Here is a 20,789-nt window from a genome sequence, read left to right as displayed (position 1 = left end):
AAGAGGAGAGAGAGAAGAGAGAAGAGAGAGGGAGTAGAGAGAAGAGGAAAGAGAAGAGGAGAGAGGGAGGAGAGAGAAGAGGAGAGAGAGAGGAGAGAGGGAGGAGAGAGAAGAGGAGAGAGAGAGGAGAGAGAAGAGGAGAGAGAGGAAGAGGAGGAGGGCTATGTTACAGCGTGATGTCTCACTCGACTCAAACATTCAAATGAAAAAGTGCAAATAAAAGTTTGTGCTTCAGAAAAAAGTCAAACAAAAAAACAGGATTCAGATTCACTAAATAAAACATCTCATCACCAGAACCAAGAACCAGGACTGGACCAGAACCAAGAACCAGGACTGGACTAGGACTGGACCAGAACCAAGAACCAGGACTGGACCAGAACCAAGAACCAGGACTGGACTAGGACTGGACCAGAACCAAGAACCAGGGTTGGACCAAGATTGGACTAGAACCAAGAACCAGGACTGAACCAGGACTGGACTAGAACCAAGAACAAAGACTGGACAAGAATCAAGAACCAGGACTAGTCCAGAACCAAGAACCAAGACTGGACCGGGACTGGACCAGAGCCAAGAAACAGGACTAGACTGAGTCTGGACCAGGACTAAACTTGGACTGGAGAGTCTGGACCAGGACTGGACCAGGTCTGGTGAAGCTCTAACATGTAAACTATTATTTGAATAAATATCTGTAGATGTGCTGTAAAAATACTGTGCAAACATCACTATGCAGACCGGGCTACACGGTCTGGACCAGGACTGGACCAGGTCTGGACCAGGTCTGGACCAGGTCTGGACCAGGTCTGGACCAGGTCTGGACCAGGTCTGAAACAGGACTGGACCCGGTCTAAACCATGTTTGGACCATGTTCAAACCAGTTCTGAACCCGGTCTAAACCAGGGCTATACCTGATCTAAACCCGGTCTAAACCTGGTCTAAACTCGATCTTGTGGCGCAGTGGGTTTTGATAAATACTTCATAAATATGACATACATAAATATGACAGTGCAGTTTGTACAGTGGAGGGGTACAGTACATAGAGCTGCTGTAAACGTCACATGACCCTAGGGCTGAGCTCTGATTGGGTGGTCAGCCCTCAATGGATGACTGAGGGCTCTCGCCTCTGCTCGGCCGGCTGTGGGGAGAGAAGAGACGGGTCAGAGGTCAGGACGTATGTGTCATCCATAGACTGTATAAAGAAGTGGACTGAGTGAGTGGGACGTCATCCACAGAGTCTGGCTCCAAATGAAGCTCATCGAGGCTCGCAGTTATAGCGGCTAATCTGGAGTATCGTAGCAACCAAAGAGCCAATCAGGAGCGAGGCGGTGCACACTAGTTTAGTAGGGAGTGGATGCTTAGCTACGCTGTCAATTAAACCTGTTGCTAACGCTAGAGGGAGCGACTTCAGGGAAAGAAGGCGCCTGATTTGTCTGTTATTAATGTTCATATCTTTATTTACAGACACAATAGTGAAAAACCCCAGGATCATGAAGAGGGTTAATACGAACATTTAACAGAGAGTTACAGACAGTCTTTTTATAGAAAGTGAATTGTAGCCAGAGTCGATGGAGCCGAACTGCACCCATGATCATTTTCTGCTTGGAACGCAGCGAGTAGCAGGTTAGCCATGTCCATTTATATATACAGTCTATGATAGCAGGTTAATTATTATTAATTATTAATTTGGAATGGAAGAATGGCCAGAATTAAACCAGGACTGAACCAGGACTAAACCAGGTCTGAACCAGGTTAACACATCTGTAATCTGTTACACAGCAGATTATAAACACCATTTTGAGGACCTGAGACTTTATTTTCAGGTCCTCAAAATGGCATTTATAAACAGAAAGCTGAAGACCATGACCTGTAAACACGCCTATATAAGGAGGGGTGGGGCTAAAGGACAGGTAAGGGCGGGGCCACACAGACAGAGCAGTGAAGTGATTGGACAATGACTCACAGACTGTGATATCACACAGACGCTGACGTACCATTGGTTGGTTCCTCACTGGTCACTGACAGAGATTCTGAAAGAGCAACAACGAGACTGGCCGTGAACCAGGACTAAACCAGGACTAAGCCAGGTCTAAACCCAAACTAAACCAGGACTAAGCCAGGTCTAAACGCAATCTAAACCAGGACTAAGCCAGGTCTAAACGCAATCTAAACCAGGACTAAGCCAGGTCTAAACGCAATCTAAACCAGGAATAAACCAGGGCTAATCCAGAACTAGACCAGGACTAAACCAGGTCTATACCCAAATTAAACCAAGCCTAAACCAGGACTAAACAAGAACTAAACCTGGATTAAAACAGGGCTAAAACAGGGCTAAACCAGGGCTAAACCAGGGCTAAACCAGGACTAAAGCAGGTGGTTAGCTCTTTTTCCAGCCACAGCTGCCCTAGGGCAGACTGACTGTGATGTGGCTGCAGAAGCTCCAGACACCTGCCGCACCTGCCCCAACACCTGCCACACCTGCCCCAACACCTGCCACACCTGCCCCAACACCTGCCCCAACACCTGCCACACCTGCCGCACCTGCCCCAACACCTGCCACACCTGCCACACCTGCCACACCTGCCACACCTGCCGCTGACTTGTGAAGCTGTGTCCTGGACTGATCTGTGGAGACGGTGTTCTGTCAGAGTTCTCCTCTGAGATGTTCCACTGTGAGGCTGAAGAAAGTTTGGTCTCCATAGAAACAGATCACACAAAGCCAACAAGACAACGACACAAGGACATGAGGAGACAAGGAAAGAGGACACAAGGACATGAGGACACAAGTAGAAAGGAGACGAGAACACAAGAACCCGAGGAGACGAGGACAGAGGAGACGAGGACACAAAAACATGATGAGACAAGGACAGAGGAGACGACGACGGAGGCAAAGAGAGGAGAGGAGGAAACAAGGAGAGAGGAGACAAGAGAAGAGACAGGGGCAGGATGCAAGGAGATGAGGAGTAAAGGACACAAGTGGAAAAATAAATGGACAAGGAAGTCAACAAGGAAGTGAAGGGGGGGGGGTGTTCTAAACTTTTCCAAAAGTTTAGAAGGATTTAAACCAAAAAGTCTGTTTGTGGATCTTTCTACAGCACCAAAACCAGGACTAAATCAAGACTAAACCAGGTCTAAACCAGGACTAAACCAGAACTAAACCAGGACTAAACCAGGACTATACTTGATCTAAACCAGGAGTAAACTGAGACTAAATTGGAACTAAACCAGGGTCTATACATAGACTGGATCAAAACTAAACCAGGACTATACCAGGACTAAACCAGGACTACTCCAGGCCTTACCTGGGAACGCCAGGGGGCGGGGCCCTGTTGGGTCTGCTGGGTGGGGTGGGGTCGGGGGAAACTGCAGGTCGACTCGGACCTGGTCCAGATCCAGACCCAGGTCGTCCTCCGGGTCTTGGGGGTCCAGGGGGGGCTCTGCGCTGAGGGGTGGGACTCGACATGGGTGACCTACAAGACCAGAGACCAGAGACCAGGTCAAGACCAGAGACCGGGTCAAGATCAGAGACCAGGTCCAGATCAGAGACCAGGTCAAGACCAGAGACCAGGTCAAGACCAGAGACCAGGTCAAGACCAGAGACCGAGTTGAATTAAATTAATTTGAATTGAATTAAAAATAAAAATGAGTCAGGTACATTTTCTTACAGGTATTACAAACGCACCAGAGCCATTTATTGGTTAAACAAGTGAACTGTAACATGTATAATCAACCGTTGCATAACACATATTTATTCAGCTACATGCAGCATACACAGAACTGAACACATGTCTGGTTTGTTAACATAAGATATTAGTTAATCAGATAACTAAAGCATAAAAAACAAGCTAACAAACTTTCTCTCAATCTTACTCCAAATCATTAAATCCAATTCTTCATCCTTGGTGTTGCTTCAGAACAACTCCCCCCACTCCAGAAGTAAATGAAACACAGCTTCTGCATGACTGTCATACTGGTACAAGTCTAGATTGTCCTTGCGCAGTTGTCAGTGTGACAATAACGAAGATGTGAAATTATATATTTTAATAATTTCACACATAAGTCATATCTGAGTAGCAGTAGTCGCACCCCTGGACAAACTATGAAAAAAGTGACACTTATAGTCCGGAAAATCCGATACATGTTTTAGCAAACCAAAGATTAGCTCATTGGGTGTTTGGGCGACATCAGACCTCTCTCTCTGTGGTGGTTGTCAGCTCAGGGGCGTGGACTTACCTGCGTCCTGAGGGCATTCCGGTCACCTGGAGCCACGAGTCATCCACCGGAGGAGGACATGCTGTAGTCACTGTGGAGGAGCTGATGTCTCCAATGATGTTCAGACCCTCCTTCAGAGCGTGGTACATCCTCAACATCTCCTCCCTGTGCTGGGCCTGCACCAGAGACACAGACCAGGTTTAGACCACGTTTAGACCACGTTTGGCTGGCTTTAAACCAGGTTCAGTCCTGGTTCAGTCCTGGTTCAGTTCTGGTTCAGACCTGGTTCAGACCTGGTTCAGACCTGGTTTAGTTCTGGTTCAGTCCTGGTTCAGTCCTGGTTCAGTCCTGGTTCAGTCCTGGTTCAGTCCTGATTCAGTCCTGATTCAGTCCTAGTACAGTTCTGGTTTAGTCCTGGTTCAGACCTGGTTTAGTCCTGCTTTAAAACAGGTTCATTCCTGGCTCAGTCCTGGTTCAGTCCTGGCTCAGTCCTGGTTCAGTTCTGGTTCCGTCCTGGTTCAGACCTGGTTCAGACCTGGTTTAGTTCTGGTTCAGTCCTGCTTCAAACCTGGTTCAGTTCTGGTGTAGTCCTGGTTCAGTCCTGGTGTAGTCCTGGTTTAGTCCTTGTTTAGACTTGGTTTAGTCATAGTGTAGTCCTGGTATAGTCTTGGTTTAGTCCTGGTTCAGACCTGTTCCTGGGACTCCTCCATGAGGGAGTTCTGGTCTCCACAGGAGTAGAGTTGAGCCAGAAGATCTGAGTGAATGAACTCCTTCGTCTGAAACAAAAGAGGAGGAGAAAAATGTTAAAGAGAGAGGAGAGGAGGAGAGAGAAGTGGAGGATTTCACTCGTTGTACACGTGCAGCATACTCCACCATAAAGACATTTATGATGAAAAGATGGAGGAGGAGTAAGAGACACGGGGTCGGAGGGAGGGCCTTGTATAAACAGGCTTATGGGTAAATAGAGGTGTGGCTAAGGTCAGTTGTGGTTCGCTGGAAAGGAGCAGGAGGAGGTGGAGGAGATGGAGGAGGTGGAGGAGCAGGAAGATATGGAGCAGCAGGATTAGGTGGAGGAAATGGAAGAGCAGGAGGAACAGGAGCAGATGGAGGAGGTGGAGGAGCAGGAGGAGCAAGAGGAGTTGGAGGAGCAGGAGGAGGTGAAGGAGGAGGAGGGGGTGGAGGAGATGGAGAAGCAGGAGGTGGAGGAGATGGAGGAGCTGGAGCAGGAGGAGGTGTTATGTGTATGTATGTGTGTGTGTGTGTGTGTGTGTGTGTGGGTGGAGCATACTGGTGATGATGTCATGTGTAAATAAATGATGTCATTCGTACGTTGTTGACCATCAGGTGCATGATGGTTTTGGGCACCAGGTCCCTCACGGTCCTGTGGATGATGGACAGGTACGAGTCCACCAGGTTCCTCACAATCTCCACCTGTCGTTCCAACTGAGGGTCCAGACTGTGGAGGCGACCATCTCCACTGCTCTCCTCAGTGTCCTTCAAGAGAGGAACCAGGACTAAAGCATGAGTAAAGCAGGACTAAAACTGGACTAAAACGGGACTAAACCAGGACTAAACCCAGTGTCCTTCAAGAGTGGAACCAGAGAGGAACCAGTACTATACCCAGTGTCCCTCAAAAGAGGAACCAGGACTAAAGCAGGACTAAAACCAGACTAAAACATGACTGAACCAGGACTAAAACGGTACTAAATCAGGACTAAACCCTGTATACTTCAAATGAGGAACCAGGTCTAGACCAGAACAAACCCATGACTGAAGCAGAGAGGAACCAGAACTAAACCAGGACTAATCAGGTCTAAACTAGGACTAAACCAGAGCTAAACCAGAACTGAAACAGGACTGGATGAGGACTAAACCAGAAATTAACCAGGAGGAGGAACTGACCTTCTCTTTCTCTTTGTCCTGCAGCAGTCAACAGCACAAACACAGAGGAGAGAGAAGAGACAGGACAGTGAGTGTTCATGGTGAGACTCATGTTAGACTCATGTTAGACTCATGTTAGACTCATGTTAGACTCATGTTAGACTCATGTTACTCATGTTAGACTCATTATAGACTCATGTTAGACTCACGTTAGACTCATTATAGACTCATGTTAGACTCATGTTAGACTCATGTTAGACTCATTATAGACTCATGTTAGACACGTTAGACTCATGTTAAACTCACGTTAGACTCACGTTAGACCCACGTTAGACTCACGTTAAACTCACGTTAGACTCATGTTAGACTTATTATAGACTCATGTTAGACTCATGTTAGACTCATGTTAGACCCACGTTAGACTCACGTTAGACTCATTATAGACTCATGTTAGACTCATGTTAGACTCATGTTAGGCTCACGTTAGACCCACGTTAGACTCACGTTAGACTCATTATAGACTCACGTTAAACTCATGTTAGACTCATGTTAGACTCATTATAGACTCATGTTAGACTCATGTTAGACTCATGTTAGACTCACGTTAGACTCACGTTAGACTCACGTTAAACTCACGTTAGACCCACGTTAGACTCACGTTAAACTCACGTTAGACTCATGTTAGACTCATTATAGACTCATGTTAGACTCATGTTAGACTCATGTTAGACCCACGTTAGACTCACGTTAGACTCATTATAGACTCATGTTAGACTCACGTTAGACTCACGTTAGACTCATGTTAGGCTCACGTTAGACCCACGTTAGACTCACGTTAGACTCATTATAGACTCACGTTAAACTCATGTTAGACTCATGTTAGACTCATTATAGACTCATGTTAGACACGTTAGACTCATGTTAGACTCACGTTAGACTCACGTTAAACTCACGTTAAACTCACGTTAGACCCACGTTAGACTCACGTTAAACTCACGTTAGACTCATGTTAGACTTATTATAGACTCATGTTAGACTCATGTTAGACTCATGTTAGACTCATGTTAGACTCACGTTAGACTCACGTTAGACTCACGTTAGACTCACGTTAGACTCACGTTAGACCCACGTTAGACTCACGTTAGACTCATGTTAGACTTATTATAGACTCATGTTAGACTCATGTTAGACTCATGTTAGACCCACGTTAGACTCACGTTAGACTCATTATAGACTCACGTTAAACTCATGTTAGACTCATGTTAGACTCATTATAGACTCATGTTAGACTCATGTTAGACTCATGTTAGACTCACGTTAGACTCACGTTAGACTCACGTTAGACTCACGTTAGACTCACGTTAGACTCACGTTAGACTCACGTTAGACCCACGTTAGACTCACGTTAAACTCACGTTAGACTCATGTTAGACTCATTATAGACTCATGTTAGACTCATGTTAGACTCATGTTAGACTCATGTTAGACCCACGTTAGACTCACGTTAGACTCATTATAGACTCATGTTAGACTCATGTTAGACTCATGTTAGGCTCACGTTAGACCCACGTTAGACCCACGTTAGACTCACGTTAGACTCATTATAGACTCACGTTAAACTCATGTTAGACTCATGTTAGACTCATTATAGACTCATGTTAGACTCATGTTAGACTCACGTTAGACTCACGTTAGACTCACGTTAGACTCACGTTAGACTCACGTTAGACTCACGTTAGACTCAGGTTAGACCCACGTTAGACTCACGTTAGACTCATTATAGACTCATGTTAGACCCACGTTAGACTCACGTTAGACTCATTATAGACTCACGTTAAACTCATGTTAGACTCATGTTAGACTCATTATAGACTCATGTTAGACTCATTATAGACTCATGTTAAACTCATGTTAGACTCATGTTAGACTCATTATAGACTCATGTTAAACTCATGTTAGACTCATGTTAGACTCATGTTAGGCTCACGTTAGACTCATGTTAGACTCATGTTAGACTCACGTTAGACTCACGTTAGACTCACGTTAGACTCAGGTTAGAGTCATGTTAAACTCATGTTAGACTCATGTTAGACTCATGTTAGACTCATGTTAGGCTCATTATAGACTCATGTTAGACTCACGTTAGACTCATGTTAGACTCATGTTAGGCTCACGTTAGACCCACGTTAGACTCACGTTAGACTCATTATAGACTCACGTTAAACTCATGTTAGACTCATGTTAGACTCATTATAGACTCATGTTAGACTCATTATAGACTCATGTTAAACTCATGTTAGACTCATGTTAGACTCATTATAGACTCATGTTAGACTCACGTTAGACTCACGTTAGACTCACGTTAGACTCACGTTAGACTCACGTTAGACTCACGTTAGACTCATGTTAGACTCAGGTTAGACTCAGGTTAGACTCATGTTAAACTCATGTTAGACTCAGGTTAGAGTCATGTTAAACTCATGTTAGACTCATGTTAGACTCATGTTAGACTCATATTAGACTTACGTTAAACTCATGTTAGATGTGCAGTGAACTCACCACGCTGCGTTCAGGGTATACGCCGGCGCGAAGGAACGATGCCTTCCAACTGTCCACCTCCTCCTGGGACTCACTGGCCAGCTCCAGCTGACGGTAATCCTTATACACGTTACTATGGAGACAAACACATTCAGTCAGACAGAAGGCCGATGAGACCTGAGCTATGGTGTGATTTATGACCTGAGCTATGACCTGAGCTATGACCCAAGCTCCAGCACCATCTTGTGTTTGTGCATGTTTTTGCCGAGCATGCGGGTGTAGTAGGAGACACAGAGAACTATTGTTGCCAGAGCTGCCCTGGGACAGACACAACTGAGGCTGCCAATTTGCACTGTCAGCTCCTCCCACCACCAACGCTCACGTACCACAGTCCTACTACACAATGTGGGTGAAGTGCCAGGTGGCCTGCAGGTGTCAGATGTGTTCCTAATCGTGCTCTATGGGTAGGTTAGGTGTCAGAGGACAGAGTTCAATGGTTACCGGTGCTCGGTGTTGAACAGGGCAAACACATGTTTGCTGGACATGAAGCTCTTCTCGATGTCCTTCAATTTGAGGTTGTCCACAGGCAACATGTACTTCTTCTCCTTCTCCTGCAGGGGGTGCACACACAGAGGTTATAGGTCATCAGGGGTCATCAGAGGTTAGAGATCATCAGGGGTCATAGTGGCTCACCTCGTCATCCTTATACCATGACAGAGCCTCTGCCGTCAGCACAAACCAGTAGTCTTTGGCACCGCCCTTCATGATGCTGATGTTGTTTATGGTGAGCCAGCCTTTACGAATCACCTGAGTGAAAAACATGAATGGAATTAATTTGGCTCATTTTGTGTCTGTCCTTTGGAAATGACATAATTAATATGTTACATCCTGACCATAACCTATCTCTAGTAAGTTCGGCTCCAAATGAAGTTCATTGAGGCTAGCAGTTATAGCGGCTAATCTGGACTAATCTGGAGCCCCGTTCAATATTTGGAAATCCGACTGCGAGTATCATAGCAACCGAAGAGCCAATCAGGAGTGAGCCTGTTGAAGGTAATGCCCCTTCCCGCCCACACCGCTGGTTTAGCAGGGAGTGGGCGCTTAGCAACGCTGTCAGTCAAACGTGTTGCTAACACTAGCGGGAGCGACCTCAGCAAAGAAGGCGCTTGATTTGTCTGTTATTAATGTTCATATCGTGATTTACAGACACAATAGTGAAAAAAAACCCAGGATCATGCAGAGCGGGTTAATATGAACATTTAAGACCAAAATAACGAGTCTGACAGGAGCAGTTAAGGAGAGAGGAGACACAGTTTTTACACAGAAAGTGAACTGGAGTCAGAGTCGATGGAGCCGAAGCACATGCATGACCACTTCCTGTTTGGAACGGTCCAGACAGTTACTAGTTACTCTCACTGGAGTGGTAGTTTACTCACATACTTTTACTCTAACTAGAGGTATGTCCTGGGCCACTACTTTGTACTTCTACTTGAGTAACATTACTCTGAAGTACTTATATTTGAGTACACCTTCTCTCTGCTGTTTAAACTTTTGTACTTTGAGTGACTGTGACTCACCATGATCTCGTCCTGGAGCCAAGCGTGGCGGGAAAACAAAAACAGTTATGACACACTTCCTGTTCATGGTAGGTCACTTCCTGTTTAAAGCAGGTCACTTCCTGTTGACATGATGTCACTTCCTGTGACTCACCTGGTTTCCCGCTGCCTTCTTCTTGCTCATCTGACTGCTTTTCTGCTGCGCACTGGGAGAGAGGAAGAGGAGAGGAGGAAGAGGAGAGAAAGAGTGGATGGGAGGAGGAGGAGGACAGGAGGAACCCAGGGGCAGAGGAGGAGGAGAGGAGCAGAGGAGAGAAGAAAGAGGAAAGGAGGGACAGAGAGGCAGAGGAGCAGACGTTAAGGAGCAGAGGAGGGGCAGAGGACCAGGAAGAGAGGAGAAGGAGGGATAGAGGAGGAAGAGCAGATGAGGAGGAGGGGAGGAAGAGGGGGAGAAAGAGAGAGGAGGAGGAGAGGAGGGACAGAGGAGCAGAGAAGGAGGAGAGGACAGATTAAAATAATGTTGATAGGATTAACTTGAAGGAGTTTTGGAGATTAGAAAATGGAGGATATCATTTTTAAGATTAAACTGTAAAATGAAAAACACCCACATACATACACAAACACAAACATGCACATACACACCCCCCCCCCACATACACAGACACACACATACACCTACACACACATCTACATACATACACACACAGATACACTCACACACACACACATACCCATACGAAACACTGTGGGACTCACTTGGCAAAGCCGATGAAGTCCTCATGGTTGGTGTTGACGTAAGAGAGTTCAATATCGATCAGGAGCAAAACCTGAAGAAGAACCAAGATTAAACCAGAACCAAGACTGAACCAGGACTAAACTAGGACTGAACCAGGACTGAACCAGGACTAAAACATGTCTAAATCAGGTCTAAACCAGGACTAAACCAGGACTAAACCAGGTCTAAACCAGGAATAAACCTGGTCTACATCTGGTCTCACCTGTCCTTTAGAGTGGGCTTCTCGGTCGCGGATGTGTTGTGTGACGATGCGTTCCATCTCTTCCCTCAGCATCGGGTACTGAGCCAACTGCAACAAGTATAAGTACTTTAGTGTGTAAATACTAGTACAAGTATCATAATCAGTATAGTATGTCCTGAGAATCATAACCAATATAGTTTGTCCTGAGGATCATAACCAGTCTAGTACCTCCTCAGGATCATAACCGGTCCACTACCTCCTGAGGATCAAATACCTCCTGAGGATCATAACTGTCTAGTACCTCCTCAGGATCATAACTGGTCCAGTACCTTCTGAGAATTATAACCAGTCTCATGTGGGTACCTCCTAAGGATCATAACCAGTCTAGTACCTCCTGAAGATCATAACCGGTCCAGTACCTCCTGAGGATCATAACCAGTCTAGTACCTCCTGAAGATCATAACCGGTCCAGTACCTCCTGGGGATCATAACTGGTCCAGTACGTCCTGAGGATCATAAACGGTCTAGTACCTCCTGAGGATCATAACCGGCCTTGTACCTCCTGAAGATCATAACCGGTCTAGTAACTCCTGAGGATCATAACCGGTCTAGTATCTCCTCAGGATTATAACTGGTCTAGTACCTCCTGAGGATCATAACCGTTCTAGTACCTCCTGAGGATCAAATACCTCCTGAGGATCATAACCAGTCCAGTACCTCCTGAATATCATACCCGTCTAGTACCTCCTGAGGATCAAATACCTCCTGAGGATCATAACCAGTCCAGTACCTCCTGAAGATCATAACCATCTAGTACCTCCTGAGGATCATAACCGGTCTAGAACCTCCTGAGGATCATAACCGGTGTAGAACCTCCTGAGGATCAAATACCTCCTGAGGATCATAACCGGTCCAGTACCTCCTGAATATCATACCCGTCTAGTACCTCCTGAGGATCATAACCGGCCTTGTATCTCCTGAAGATCATAACCGGTCTAGTACCTCCTGAGGATCATAACCGGTCTAGAACCTCCTGAGGATCAAATACCTCCTGAGGATCATAACCGGTCCAGTACCTCCTGAGGATCAAATACCTCCTGAGGATCATAACCGGTCCAGTACCTCCTGAATATCATACCCGTCTAGTACCTCCTGAGGATCAAATACCTCCTGAGGATCATAACCGGTCCAGTACCTCCTGAAGATCATAACCATCTAGTACCTCCTGAGGATCATAACCGGCCTTGTACCTCCTGAAGATCATAACCGGTCTAGTACCTCCTGAGGATCATAACCGGTCTAGAACCTCCTGAGGATCAAATACCTCCTGAGGATCATAACCGGTCCAGTACCTCCTGAAAATCAAATACCTCCTGAGGATCATAACCGGTCTCGTGTGGATACCTTCTGAGTGCACTGGCGTACAGTGTTGACCAGTTCGGAGATGACCAGATCCACACACTTGGTGCAGGGCTCTTTGATCTGAGCGATCTGACGCTTCACGATCGTCTCAAACGCCATGTCTGGAGTGAACAGCCCTGTCCTGAAACCAACAAGTACTATTACTATAAGTACTATAAATACTACTACTACTACTACTACTACTACTACTGAGACTATTACTACTATTGAATTACTACTATACTACTACTACTACTGTATTACTACTATACTACCATTACGACCTTTACTGCAGTACTACTACTGTGTACCTGACTCCGTGGATGTTCTTGATGGCGTAACTGATCTCTTTACGAAGAGTCTTCTCATCACTCTCCAACTGCAACAGAAGAACCAGGTCTGAACCAGGACTGAACCAGGAATAAACCAGGATTAACTCAGGACTAAGTCAGGACTAAACCAGGAATAAACAGGACTAAACCAGGACTGAACCAGGACTGAACCAGGACTGAGCCAGGAATAAACCAGGACTGAGCCAGGAATAAACCAGGATTAACTCAGGACTAAATCAGGACTAAACCAGGAATAAACAGGACTAAACCAGGACTAAACCAGGACTGAGCCAGGAATAAACCAGGATCAACCCAGGACTAAGCCAGGACTAAACCAGGAATAAACAGGACTAAACCAGGACTAAACCAGGAATAAACCAGGATTAAACAGGACTAAATCAGGACTAAACCAGTACTAAACCAGCACTAAACCAAGACTAAACCAGGAATAAACCAGGAACCAACCAGGTCTAAACCAAGACTAAACCAGGTCTCACCTTGACCAGTTCGAAGGGGAAGCGTTCATGGAAGATGCGGTTGATTTTGGCTCCTCCTGAGAGCTCGTACGTGTCTACCTGGTCTCCAGAGCCTTCGATCCTCTTCTCAAAGTCCACCGCAAACTGCTGCACCATCCTAGAACAAGACCGGGCTTAGACTAGGACTATAAGCAAACTATAACAGGACAACAGAGACGGGGGTTAGACCAGGACTATAACCAGACTATAATAGGACTACAGAGACCAGGGGTAGACCAGGACAGTGTATTCCACAGGAGTCAGTGTGTTCCACAGGGGTTAGTATTAGGGCTGACACTCTTCATATTTTACAGTAATGATCTGTGTTAAGGGTCCAAATTCAATTTTTTTTTTCTGCAAACAACACAAATATAAACATCTGTAGTAAAAAATCTGTAGTAAAAAAAGAATCTCTGAAAAGATGAAAACTTAAATTATTCATAAATGTGATACTCAAGCATGAAGCGTTGTTCATGAGACCCTTATAGAAAGAGTCCAACAGAACGTCTCCATGAAAGAGTCCAACAGGAGGTCCCAATAAAAGAGCCCAAGAGAAGGTCTCAGTGAAAGATTCCAACAGAAGGTATTAGATGAAAAGTAGAAATGCAACTAACAATCATTTTCTTATCAATTAAGCTAAAGATTATTTTTTCGCTTCATGGATGAATCGTGTGTGCAGCCCGCAGCACCATGAGTGTGTCCCCTGAAGGACTTATGTTTGGATACTGTAACCCAGAAGGACTTATGTGACATCTGCTTCTCACAGCACAAGGAGTTTCTTGTTTCACTGTTACATCATCCTGATCTGAGACGTCTTCAGCAGTGAGCTTGGAGATGGGGGGAGGGAGTCAGTGATGGTCATAGTCTCAGTCCTGATCCTGGTCTGGTCCTGGTCTGGACTCACTGGAGTAGGGCCTTGGTCTTCCTGCTGGGATCGTCTGATCTGTAGTGCTTGTACAGTTCTGGTCTGTGGTCCAGTCCTGGTCTAGTCCTAGCCCTGGTCTTGTCCCAGTCCTGGTCTGGACTCACTGGAGCAGTGCTTTGGTCTTCCTGCTGGGATCGTCTGGTCTGTAGTGCTTGTACTCCTCCACCTCCTTCTCGATGCTCAGGAGCTGACTCTGCAGTTTGGACCTCAGCGCTGGCAGAGTGTCTCGAATGTGGTTTGTCAGTTGCTGTAAAAAAAAGTTTGACAAGTTTTACCTCAGATGCCAAAAACCTTTAGAAACAAACTGGTACCAGGGACTTTTTTTGTCAGGTACTAAACTGTTCTAACTGGTCTCTGATCGGTCAGGGTGCTGTGGTATCCATGGTTACTAGAGAGTCTCCATAGATACTGAAACTGTACCAGATTGTGCAGAAGCAGAACCACGTGGTCAGCAAGGTGTCTGTAGGCCATGTGCCTATATGGGGGCTCTGTAGGCATGGAGTTGGGAGCAGGGCCTGGTGCATGAGGGTGGGGCCAGTCTCACCTGGTTGAGGACTTTCTGCAGGTAGGCGGTGCCCATGCGGTCAGCCAGGTGTCTGTAGGATGGGTGCGATAAGAAGAACTTCCTCTCAGCCTGAAGAGCTGCATTGATGTCCTTCTTCCCATCGATGTCCTTCTGAGAACGATTCACCACTCCCACATACCCTACAGACAAGAACCAGGACTAAACCAGGACTGAATCAGGACTAGACCATGTCTAAATGAGGTCTAAACCAGAACTAAACCTGAACTAAACCAGAACTAAAGCAGAACTAAACCAGGACTAAGGCAGGGACTAAACCAGGATTGAACTAAGACGAAACCAGGACTGAACCAGGACTAAACCAGGACTAAACCAGGTCTTACCTCGGCGCAGAGGCAGGAGCTTGTTTTCCAGGATGTCTCTGGCATCGGTTCCTTCGTCCATCAAGTCCAGTTTGGTGATGACCCCGATGGTCCTCAGACCTGAGAAGGACCAGAGGAACCAGACCCTAAGTCAGAAGACCTGGTTTATGGTTAATATCTCTGTAAGTACTGGGACTATCCACATGAAACAAGACAGGAGCGGACAGGAGCAGACAGGGGGAGACAGGAGGAGACAGGAGTGAACAGGAGGAGACAGGAGCAGACAGGAGGAGACAGGAGCAGACAGGAGCGGGCAGGAGCAGGCAGGAGCAGACAGGGAGAGACAGGAGAGGACAGGAACATACAGGAGTAGACAGGAGCGGGCTGGGGCGAGCTGGGGGGTGCAGGAGCAGGAGTAGGCGGGAGCAAGCAGGACAGGACTAACTAACTAAACTGATATAATATTTCCAGGTTGTATTTGGCCCAGAAAGTCTCAGAATGTTTGAACTTTTATTCACACAAATCTGTCATGACAAGAGAGAAGCACAACTACAGAACACTTCGATCATATCTTATTTTATTTTATTTTAAATGAAAAATCGGTATCAGAACTGAACAGCTGGATAAGTTGTTCTTTTGGGATCCTAACTGGTCTGGCTCACCTTGGGGGTCTACCTCTTTGGCGATCTTCAGGGCATCTGAGTTAGCGAGGTCAGAGTTGGCGGGTGAGACGGCGAGCAGCAGACAGTTCTCTTTGGTCACAAACTGAAGGAGCATGTCCCGGATCTGAGTCTCAATGTCTGCTGGCTGGTCCCCTACCGGGACTTTTGTCATCCCAGGCAAGTCCACCAAGGTCAAGTTTAAGACTGCAGAGACAGAGAGGCCAGTGTTAGACCAGGACTATAACCAGACTATAGAGTCCAGGGTTAGACCGGGAGTTTGGTCATCCCATTCAAGTCCACCAGGGTCGGGTTTAGGACACTCTCAGGTTGATGATTTACTCCTGGATCTGGTTTAGTCCTAATCCAGCACCGTTGGGGCCTTAGACCCTCAGGTTGATGGTCTAGTCCTGGCCTAATCCTGATTTAGTCCTGGTCCAGTACTATTGGGGTTGTAGGCTCTCAGGTTGATGGTCTAGTTCTGGTCTAGTCCTGGTCCAGTACCGTTTCGGCTGTAGACCATGAGGTTAATGATCTAGTCCTAGTCTAGTCCTGGTCTAGTCCTGGTCTAGTCCTGGTCTAGTTCTGGTCTAGTTCTGGTCTAGTGCTGGTCTAGTCCTGGTTCAGTACCGTTGGGCCTGTAGACTCTCAGGTTGATGGCCTAGTTCTGGTCTAGTCCTGGTCTAGTCCTGGTCTAGTCCTGGTCTAGTGCTGGTCTAGTCCTGGTTCAGTACCATTGGGGCTGTAGACCCTCAGGTTGATGGGCACTGGGCTGATTCCTTTGTTCGCTCCAGTCACTCTGTCGGTCTCGGCCTCGATCTCCAGTCGAACCTCCTCAAAGTCTGTGAACTTCTTCCCCTTACAGTGAAGGAACTCAGCATACTCTGGGGTCAGAAACAACCACAGGGTACGGGGTCAGAAACAACCAGAGGGGAGGGGTCACAAACACCAGAGGGGAGGGGGTCAGAAACAACCAGAGGGGGTTGAGTCAGAACCTGGTCAGAACCGGGTTATGTAGTTATATAGTGTTATGTAAGGTTAGAGTTATACAAAGTCATACAGAATCATGCACAATTATATAGGGTTATACAGAGTTATCCAGAGTTATATAGAGTTATAAAGTTATATAGAGTTATATATGGCTGTACAGAGTTATACAGAATTATATAGGGCCATATAGAGGTATACAAAGTTAATTATACAGAATTATATAGGGTTATATTGGGTTACATAGAGTTATACTGAGTTATATAGAGTTTTACAGGGTTATATAGAGTCATATAGGGTTAAATAGAGCTATACAGAGACCTGTATCATAAATTAGTATGATGTTATAATGTTCCACAGTGTTTATAATGTACACACACTTTCACTTTCACCGCACCAGCACACTCTCAATAACAATAACATCTCAGTCCTGCTCAAACATTGCAAACACGTCAGGTACTATCATAGACTGTACATATATGGAAATAGCTGACTTAAAATGTTCGTATTAATCCTCTACATGATCCTGGGGTTTTTATGTCACTATTGTGTCTGTAAATCAAAATATGAACATTAATAACAGATAAATCAGGCGCCTTCTTTCCCTGAGGTCACTCCCGTTAGCGTTAGCGTTAGCAACTGGTTTGATTGACAGACTTGCTAAGAGCCCGCTCCCTGTTAAACCAGTGGTGCGGGAGGTCCTAAACCAGGACTAAACCAGGACTAAACCAGGACTAAACCAGGACTAAACCAGGACTAAACAAGGACTAAACAAGGACTAAACCAGGACTAAACAAGGACTAAACAAGGACTAAACGAGGACTAAACCAGGACTAAACAAGGACTAAACAAGGACTAAACCAGGACTAAACAAGGACTAAACAAGGACTAAACGAGGACTAAACCAGGACTAAACAAGGACTAAACAAGGACTAAACCAGGACTAAACAAGGACTAAACAAGGACTAAACCAGGACTAAACCAGGACTAAACCAGGACTAAACCAGGACTAAACCAGGACTAAACAAGGACTAAACCAGGACTAAACAAGGACTAAACAAGGACTAAACCAGGACTAAACAAGGACTAAACAAGGACTAAACCAGGACTAAACAAGGACTAAACAAGGACTAAACCAGGACTAAACAAGGACTAAACAAGGACTAAACCAGGACTAAACCAGGACTAAACCAGGACTAAACAAGGAGTAAACCAGGACTAAACAAGGACTAAACAAAGACTAAACCAGGACTAAACCAGGACTAAACCAGGACTAAACCAGGACTAAACAAGGACTAAACAAGGACTAAACCAGGACTAAACAAGGACTAAACAAGGACTAAACCAGGACTAAACAAGGACTAAACAAGGACTAAACCAGGACTAAAACAGGACTAAACCAGGACTAAACCAGGACTAAACAAGGAGTAAACCAGGACTAAACCAGGACTAAACCAGGACTAAACCAGGACTAAAGCAGGACTAAACAAGGACTAAACAAAGACTAAACCAGGACTAAACCAGGACTAAACAAGGACTAAACCAGGACTAAACAAGGACTAAACAAGGACTAAACCAGGACTAAAACAGGACTAAACCAGGACTAAACAAGGAGTAAACAAGGACTAAACCAGGACTAAACCAGGACTAAACAAGGAGTAAACAAGGACTAAACCAGGACTAAACAAGGAGTAAACAAGAACTAAACCAGGACTAAACAAGGAGTAAACAAGGACTAAACCAGGACTAAACCAGGACTAAACCAGGACTAAACAAGGACAAAACAAGGACTAAACCAGGACTAAACCAGGACTAAACCAGGACTAAACAAGGACTAAACAAGGACTAAACAAGGACTAAAACAGGACTAAACCAGGACTAAACCAGGACTAAACAAGGACTAAACAAAGACTAAACCAGGACTAAACAAGGACTAAAACAGGACTAAACCAGGACTAAACCAGGACTAAACAAGGACTAAAACAGGACTAAACCAGGACTAAACAAGGAGTAAACAAGGACTAAACCAGGACTAAACAAGGACTAAACAAGGACTAAACCAGGACTAAACCAGGACTAAACAAGGAGTAAACAAGGAGTAAACAAGGAGTAAACAAGGACTAAACCAGGACTAAACAAGGACTAAACCAGGACTACGCCAGGACTAAACAAGGACTAAACAAGGACTAAACCAGGACTAAACAAGGACTAAGCCAGGACAAAACCAGGACTAAACAAGGAGTAAACAAGGACTAAACCAGGACTAAACAAGGACTAAACCAGGACTAAACAAGGACTAAACAAGGACTAAACCAGGACTAAACAAGGACTAAACCAGGACTAAACCAGGACTAAACCAAGACTAAACCAGGACTAAACGAGAACTAAACCAGGACTGAACCAGGACTAGAACAGAACAGGACCAAACTATGTCAGGACTCAATGTGGAGACTCCCATAGAACAAACAGATGAGAGACAAACATGGACGCTCTGATCTCAGGTTAATATTTCATGTGTGTGTGTCACTCACAGCCAGACGAATCTTTAGCAAAATAAACCTCTGAAAACTTTATTTACGAACTCGATTTGCAGGACTAAGGTTTAACTGATACAACATACAAGTGTGACAGTGAAATCATCAAAATAAAGACTCGCTAACTGAACTCAGCAGGACATCAGGTCTGGACCGGTTCTGGACTTGGTCTAGAGCTGGTCTGGATCTGGTCTGGATTTGATCTGGACCCAGTCTGGACCATATCTGGACCGGTTATGGACCAGGACTCACCTGTGGGGCAGTTGATGAGCTGTAGCACCAAGGGGCGACGTGTCACGATCCCAGAGCCACGAGGAAGAAAGTCTCTGCGACACAAACAGGTCAGATGCCCTCCCATCCTCCCTGCGTGTCAGATGCCCTCCCTGTGTGTCAGATGCCCTCCCTGTGTGTCAGATGCCCTCCCTGTGCGTCAGATGCCCTCCCTGTGCGTGTCAGATGCCCTCCCTGTGCGTGTCAGATGCCCTTCCTGTGCGTGTCAGATGCCCTCCCTGTGCGTGTCAGATGCCCTCCCTGTGCGTGTCAGATGCCCTTCCTGTGCGTGTCAGATGCCCTCCCTGTGTGTCAGATGCCCTCCCTGTGTGCCAGATGCAAGGATGACCTGTCACGACTCTCAGTCATGTGACACAGGCTGCAGTCATGTGACTCCAGTGTCTCGTGAAGTCAGACACCTTAGGTGTTCACGTGCGCAGGTGACCCGAGGCCTACAGCTGCACGAGGAGTCTGTCATCATCATGTGTGCGCGTGCACGGACAGCATCAGCGCGTGCACTGCCCTCTCCGTGCGCGTGCAGGCTGTGCGTGTGCATGTGCAGGCTGTGCGTGTGCTACAGCCTCAGAGAGTAGGCCTACCTTAGGTGTGTGTGTTCGCGTGCGCGTGTGCGTGTCACTCACTTCCCCACGAAGTTCTCGAGCACGGAGCTCTTTCCCGCGCTCTGTCCGCCCACCACCGCGATCTGCGGCAGGTCCAGCGCCGCGTTCTGCCCGATGGACCCGAACGCGTCCTGCAGCCGGTTCACCAGCGGAATGAGCTCCTCCATGCCGCGGTTCCCCATGATGCCGCGGGAGAGACACCGGAGCTATGGAGCTAGAGAGGATACACCGGGATCAGAACCGGGACCGGACCGGGACCAGAACCGGGACTGCACCAGGGATACACCGGGAGGATGCGAGCGCCGCGGGGGACACCGAGACGACTCACTGCATCACGGGATTCCCTCCGCCTGCACCGGGACAAGGCCACGGACCGAACCGGGACCGCAGCAGCTCAGAGCCCGGTCTGAACCGAACCTAACCCGGTGTGACCCGGTCCAAACCCGGTGTGACCCTGTCCAAACACGGGAGGAGGAGGATGGGGATGCGGAGGAGGTGACCTT

General features: G+C 46.5%; 1 protein-coding gene across 1 annotated transcript; it reads right to left on the bottom strand.

Moving 5' to 3' along the window:
• Nucleotides 1–1,027: 1,027 nt before the first annotated feature.
• Nucleotides 1,028–20,513, bottom strand: LOC117376730 (dynamin-1-like). Its single transcript, XM_033973257.2, has 23 exons — nt 20,308–20,513; nt 19,649–19,722; nt 16,610–16,759; nt 15,879–16,082; nt 15,238–15,336; nt 14,876–15,036; nt 14,436–14,578; nt 13,389–13,524; nt 12,871–12,938; nt 12,563–12,701; nt 11,180–11,266; nt 10,938–11,008; nt 10,336–10,387; nt 10,203–10,214; nt 9,319–9,432; nt 9,127–9,236; nt 8,647–8,758; nt 6,109–6,126; nt 5,536–5,700; nt 4,896–4,982; nt 4,228–4,382; nt 3,297–3,464; nt 1,028–1,132 (listed from the first exon to the last, which is right to left on the bottom strand). The coding sequence occupies exons 1-23, from the start codon at nt 20,466–20,468 to the stop codon at nt 1,087–1,089; spliced, it is 2,532 nt and encodes an 843-aa protein (XP_033829148.1). The 5' UTR covers nt 20,469–20,513; the 3' UTR covers nt 1,028–1,086.
• Nucleotides 20,514–20,789: the final 276 nt, after the last annotated feature.

Source organism: Periophthalmus magnuspinnatus, chromosome 9, assembly GCF_009829125.3.
Source record: "Periophthalmus magnuspinnatus isolate fPerMag1 chromosome 9, fPerMag1.2.pri, whole genome shotgun sequence".
NCBI lineage: Eukaryota > Metazoa > Chordata > Actinopteri > Gobiiformes > Gobiidae > Periophthalmus > Periophthalmus magnuspinnatus.
Note: the sequence above shows the minus strand (reverse complement) of the source record. Positions and strands in the feature narration are given on the sequence as shown.

What these genes read in the sequence shown, in the direction of transcription:
- LOC117376730 (XM_033973257.2), bottom strand. Translation starts at nt 20,468, where the DNA reads ATGGGGAACCGCGGCATGGAGGAGCTCATTCCGCTGGTGAACCGGCTG. An exon ending in AAGAACATCCACGGAGTCAG is followed by an intron (nt 12,702 to 12,870) that starts GTACACAGTAGT and finishes TGTTGGTTTCAG; the next exon opens with GACAGGGCTGTTCACTCCAG. An exon ending in CTGTTCAACACCGAGCACCG is followed by an intron (nt 8,759 to 9,126) that starts GTAACCATTGAA and finishes TTGTCTCCATAG; the next exon opens with TAACGTGTATAAGGATTACC.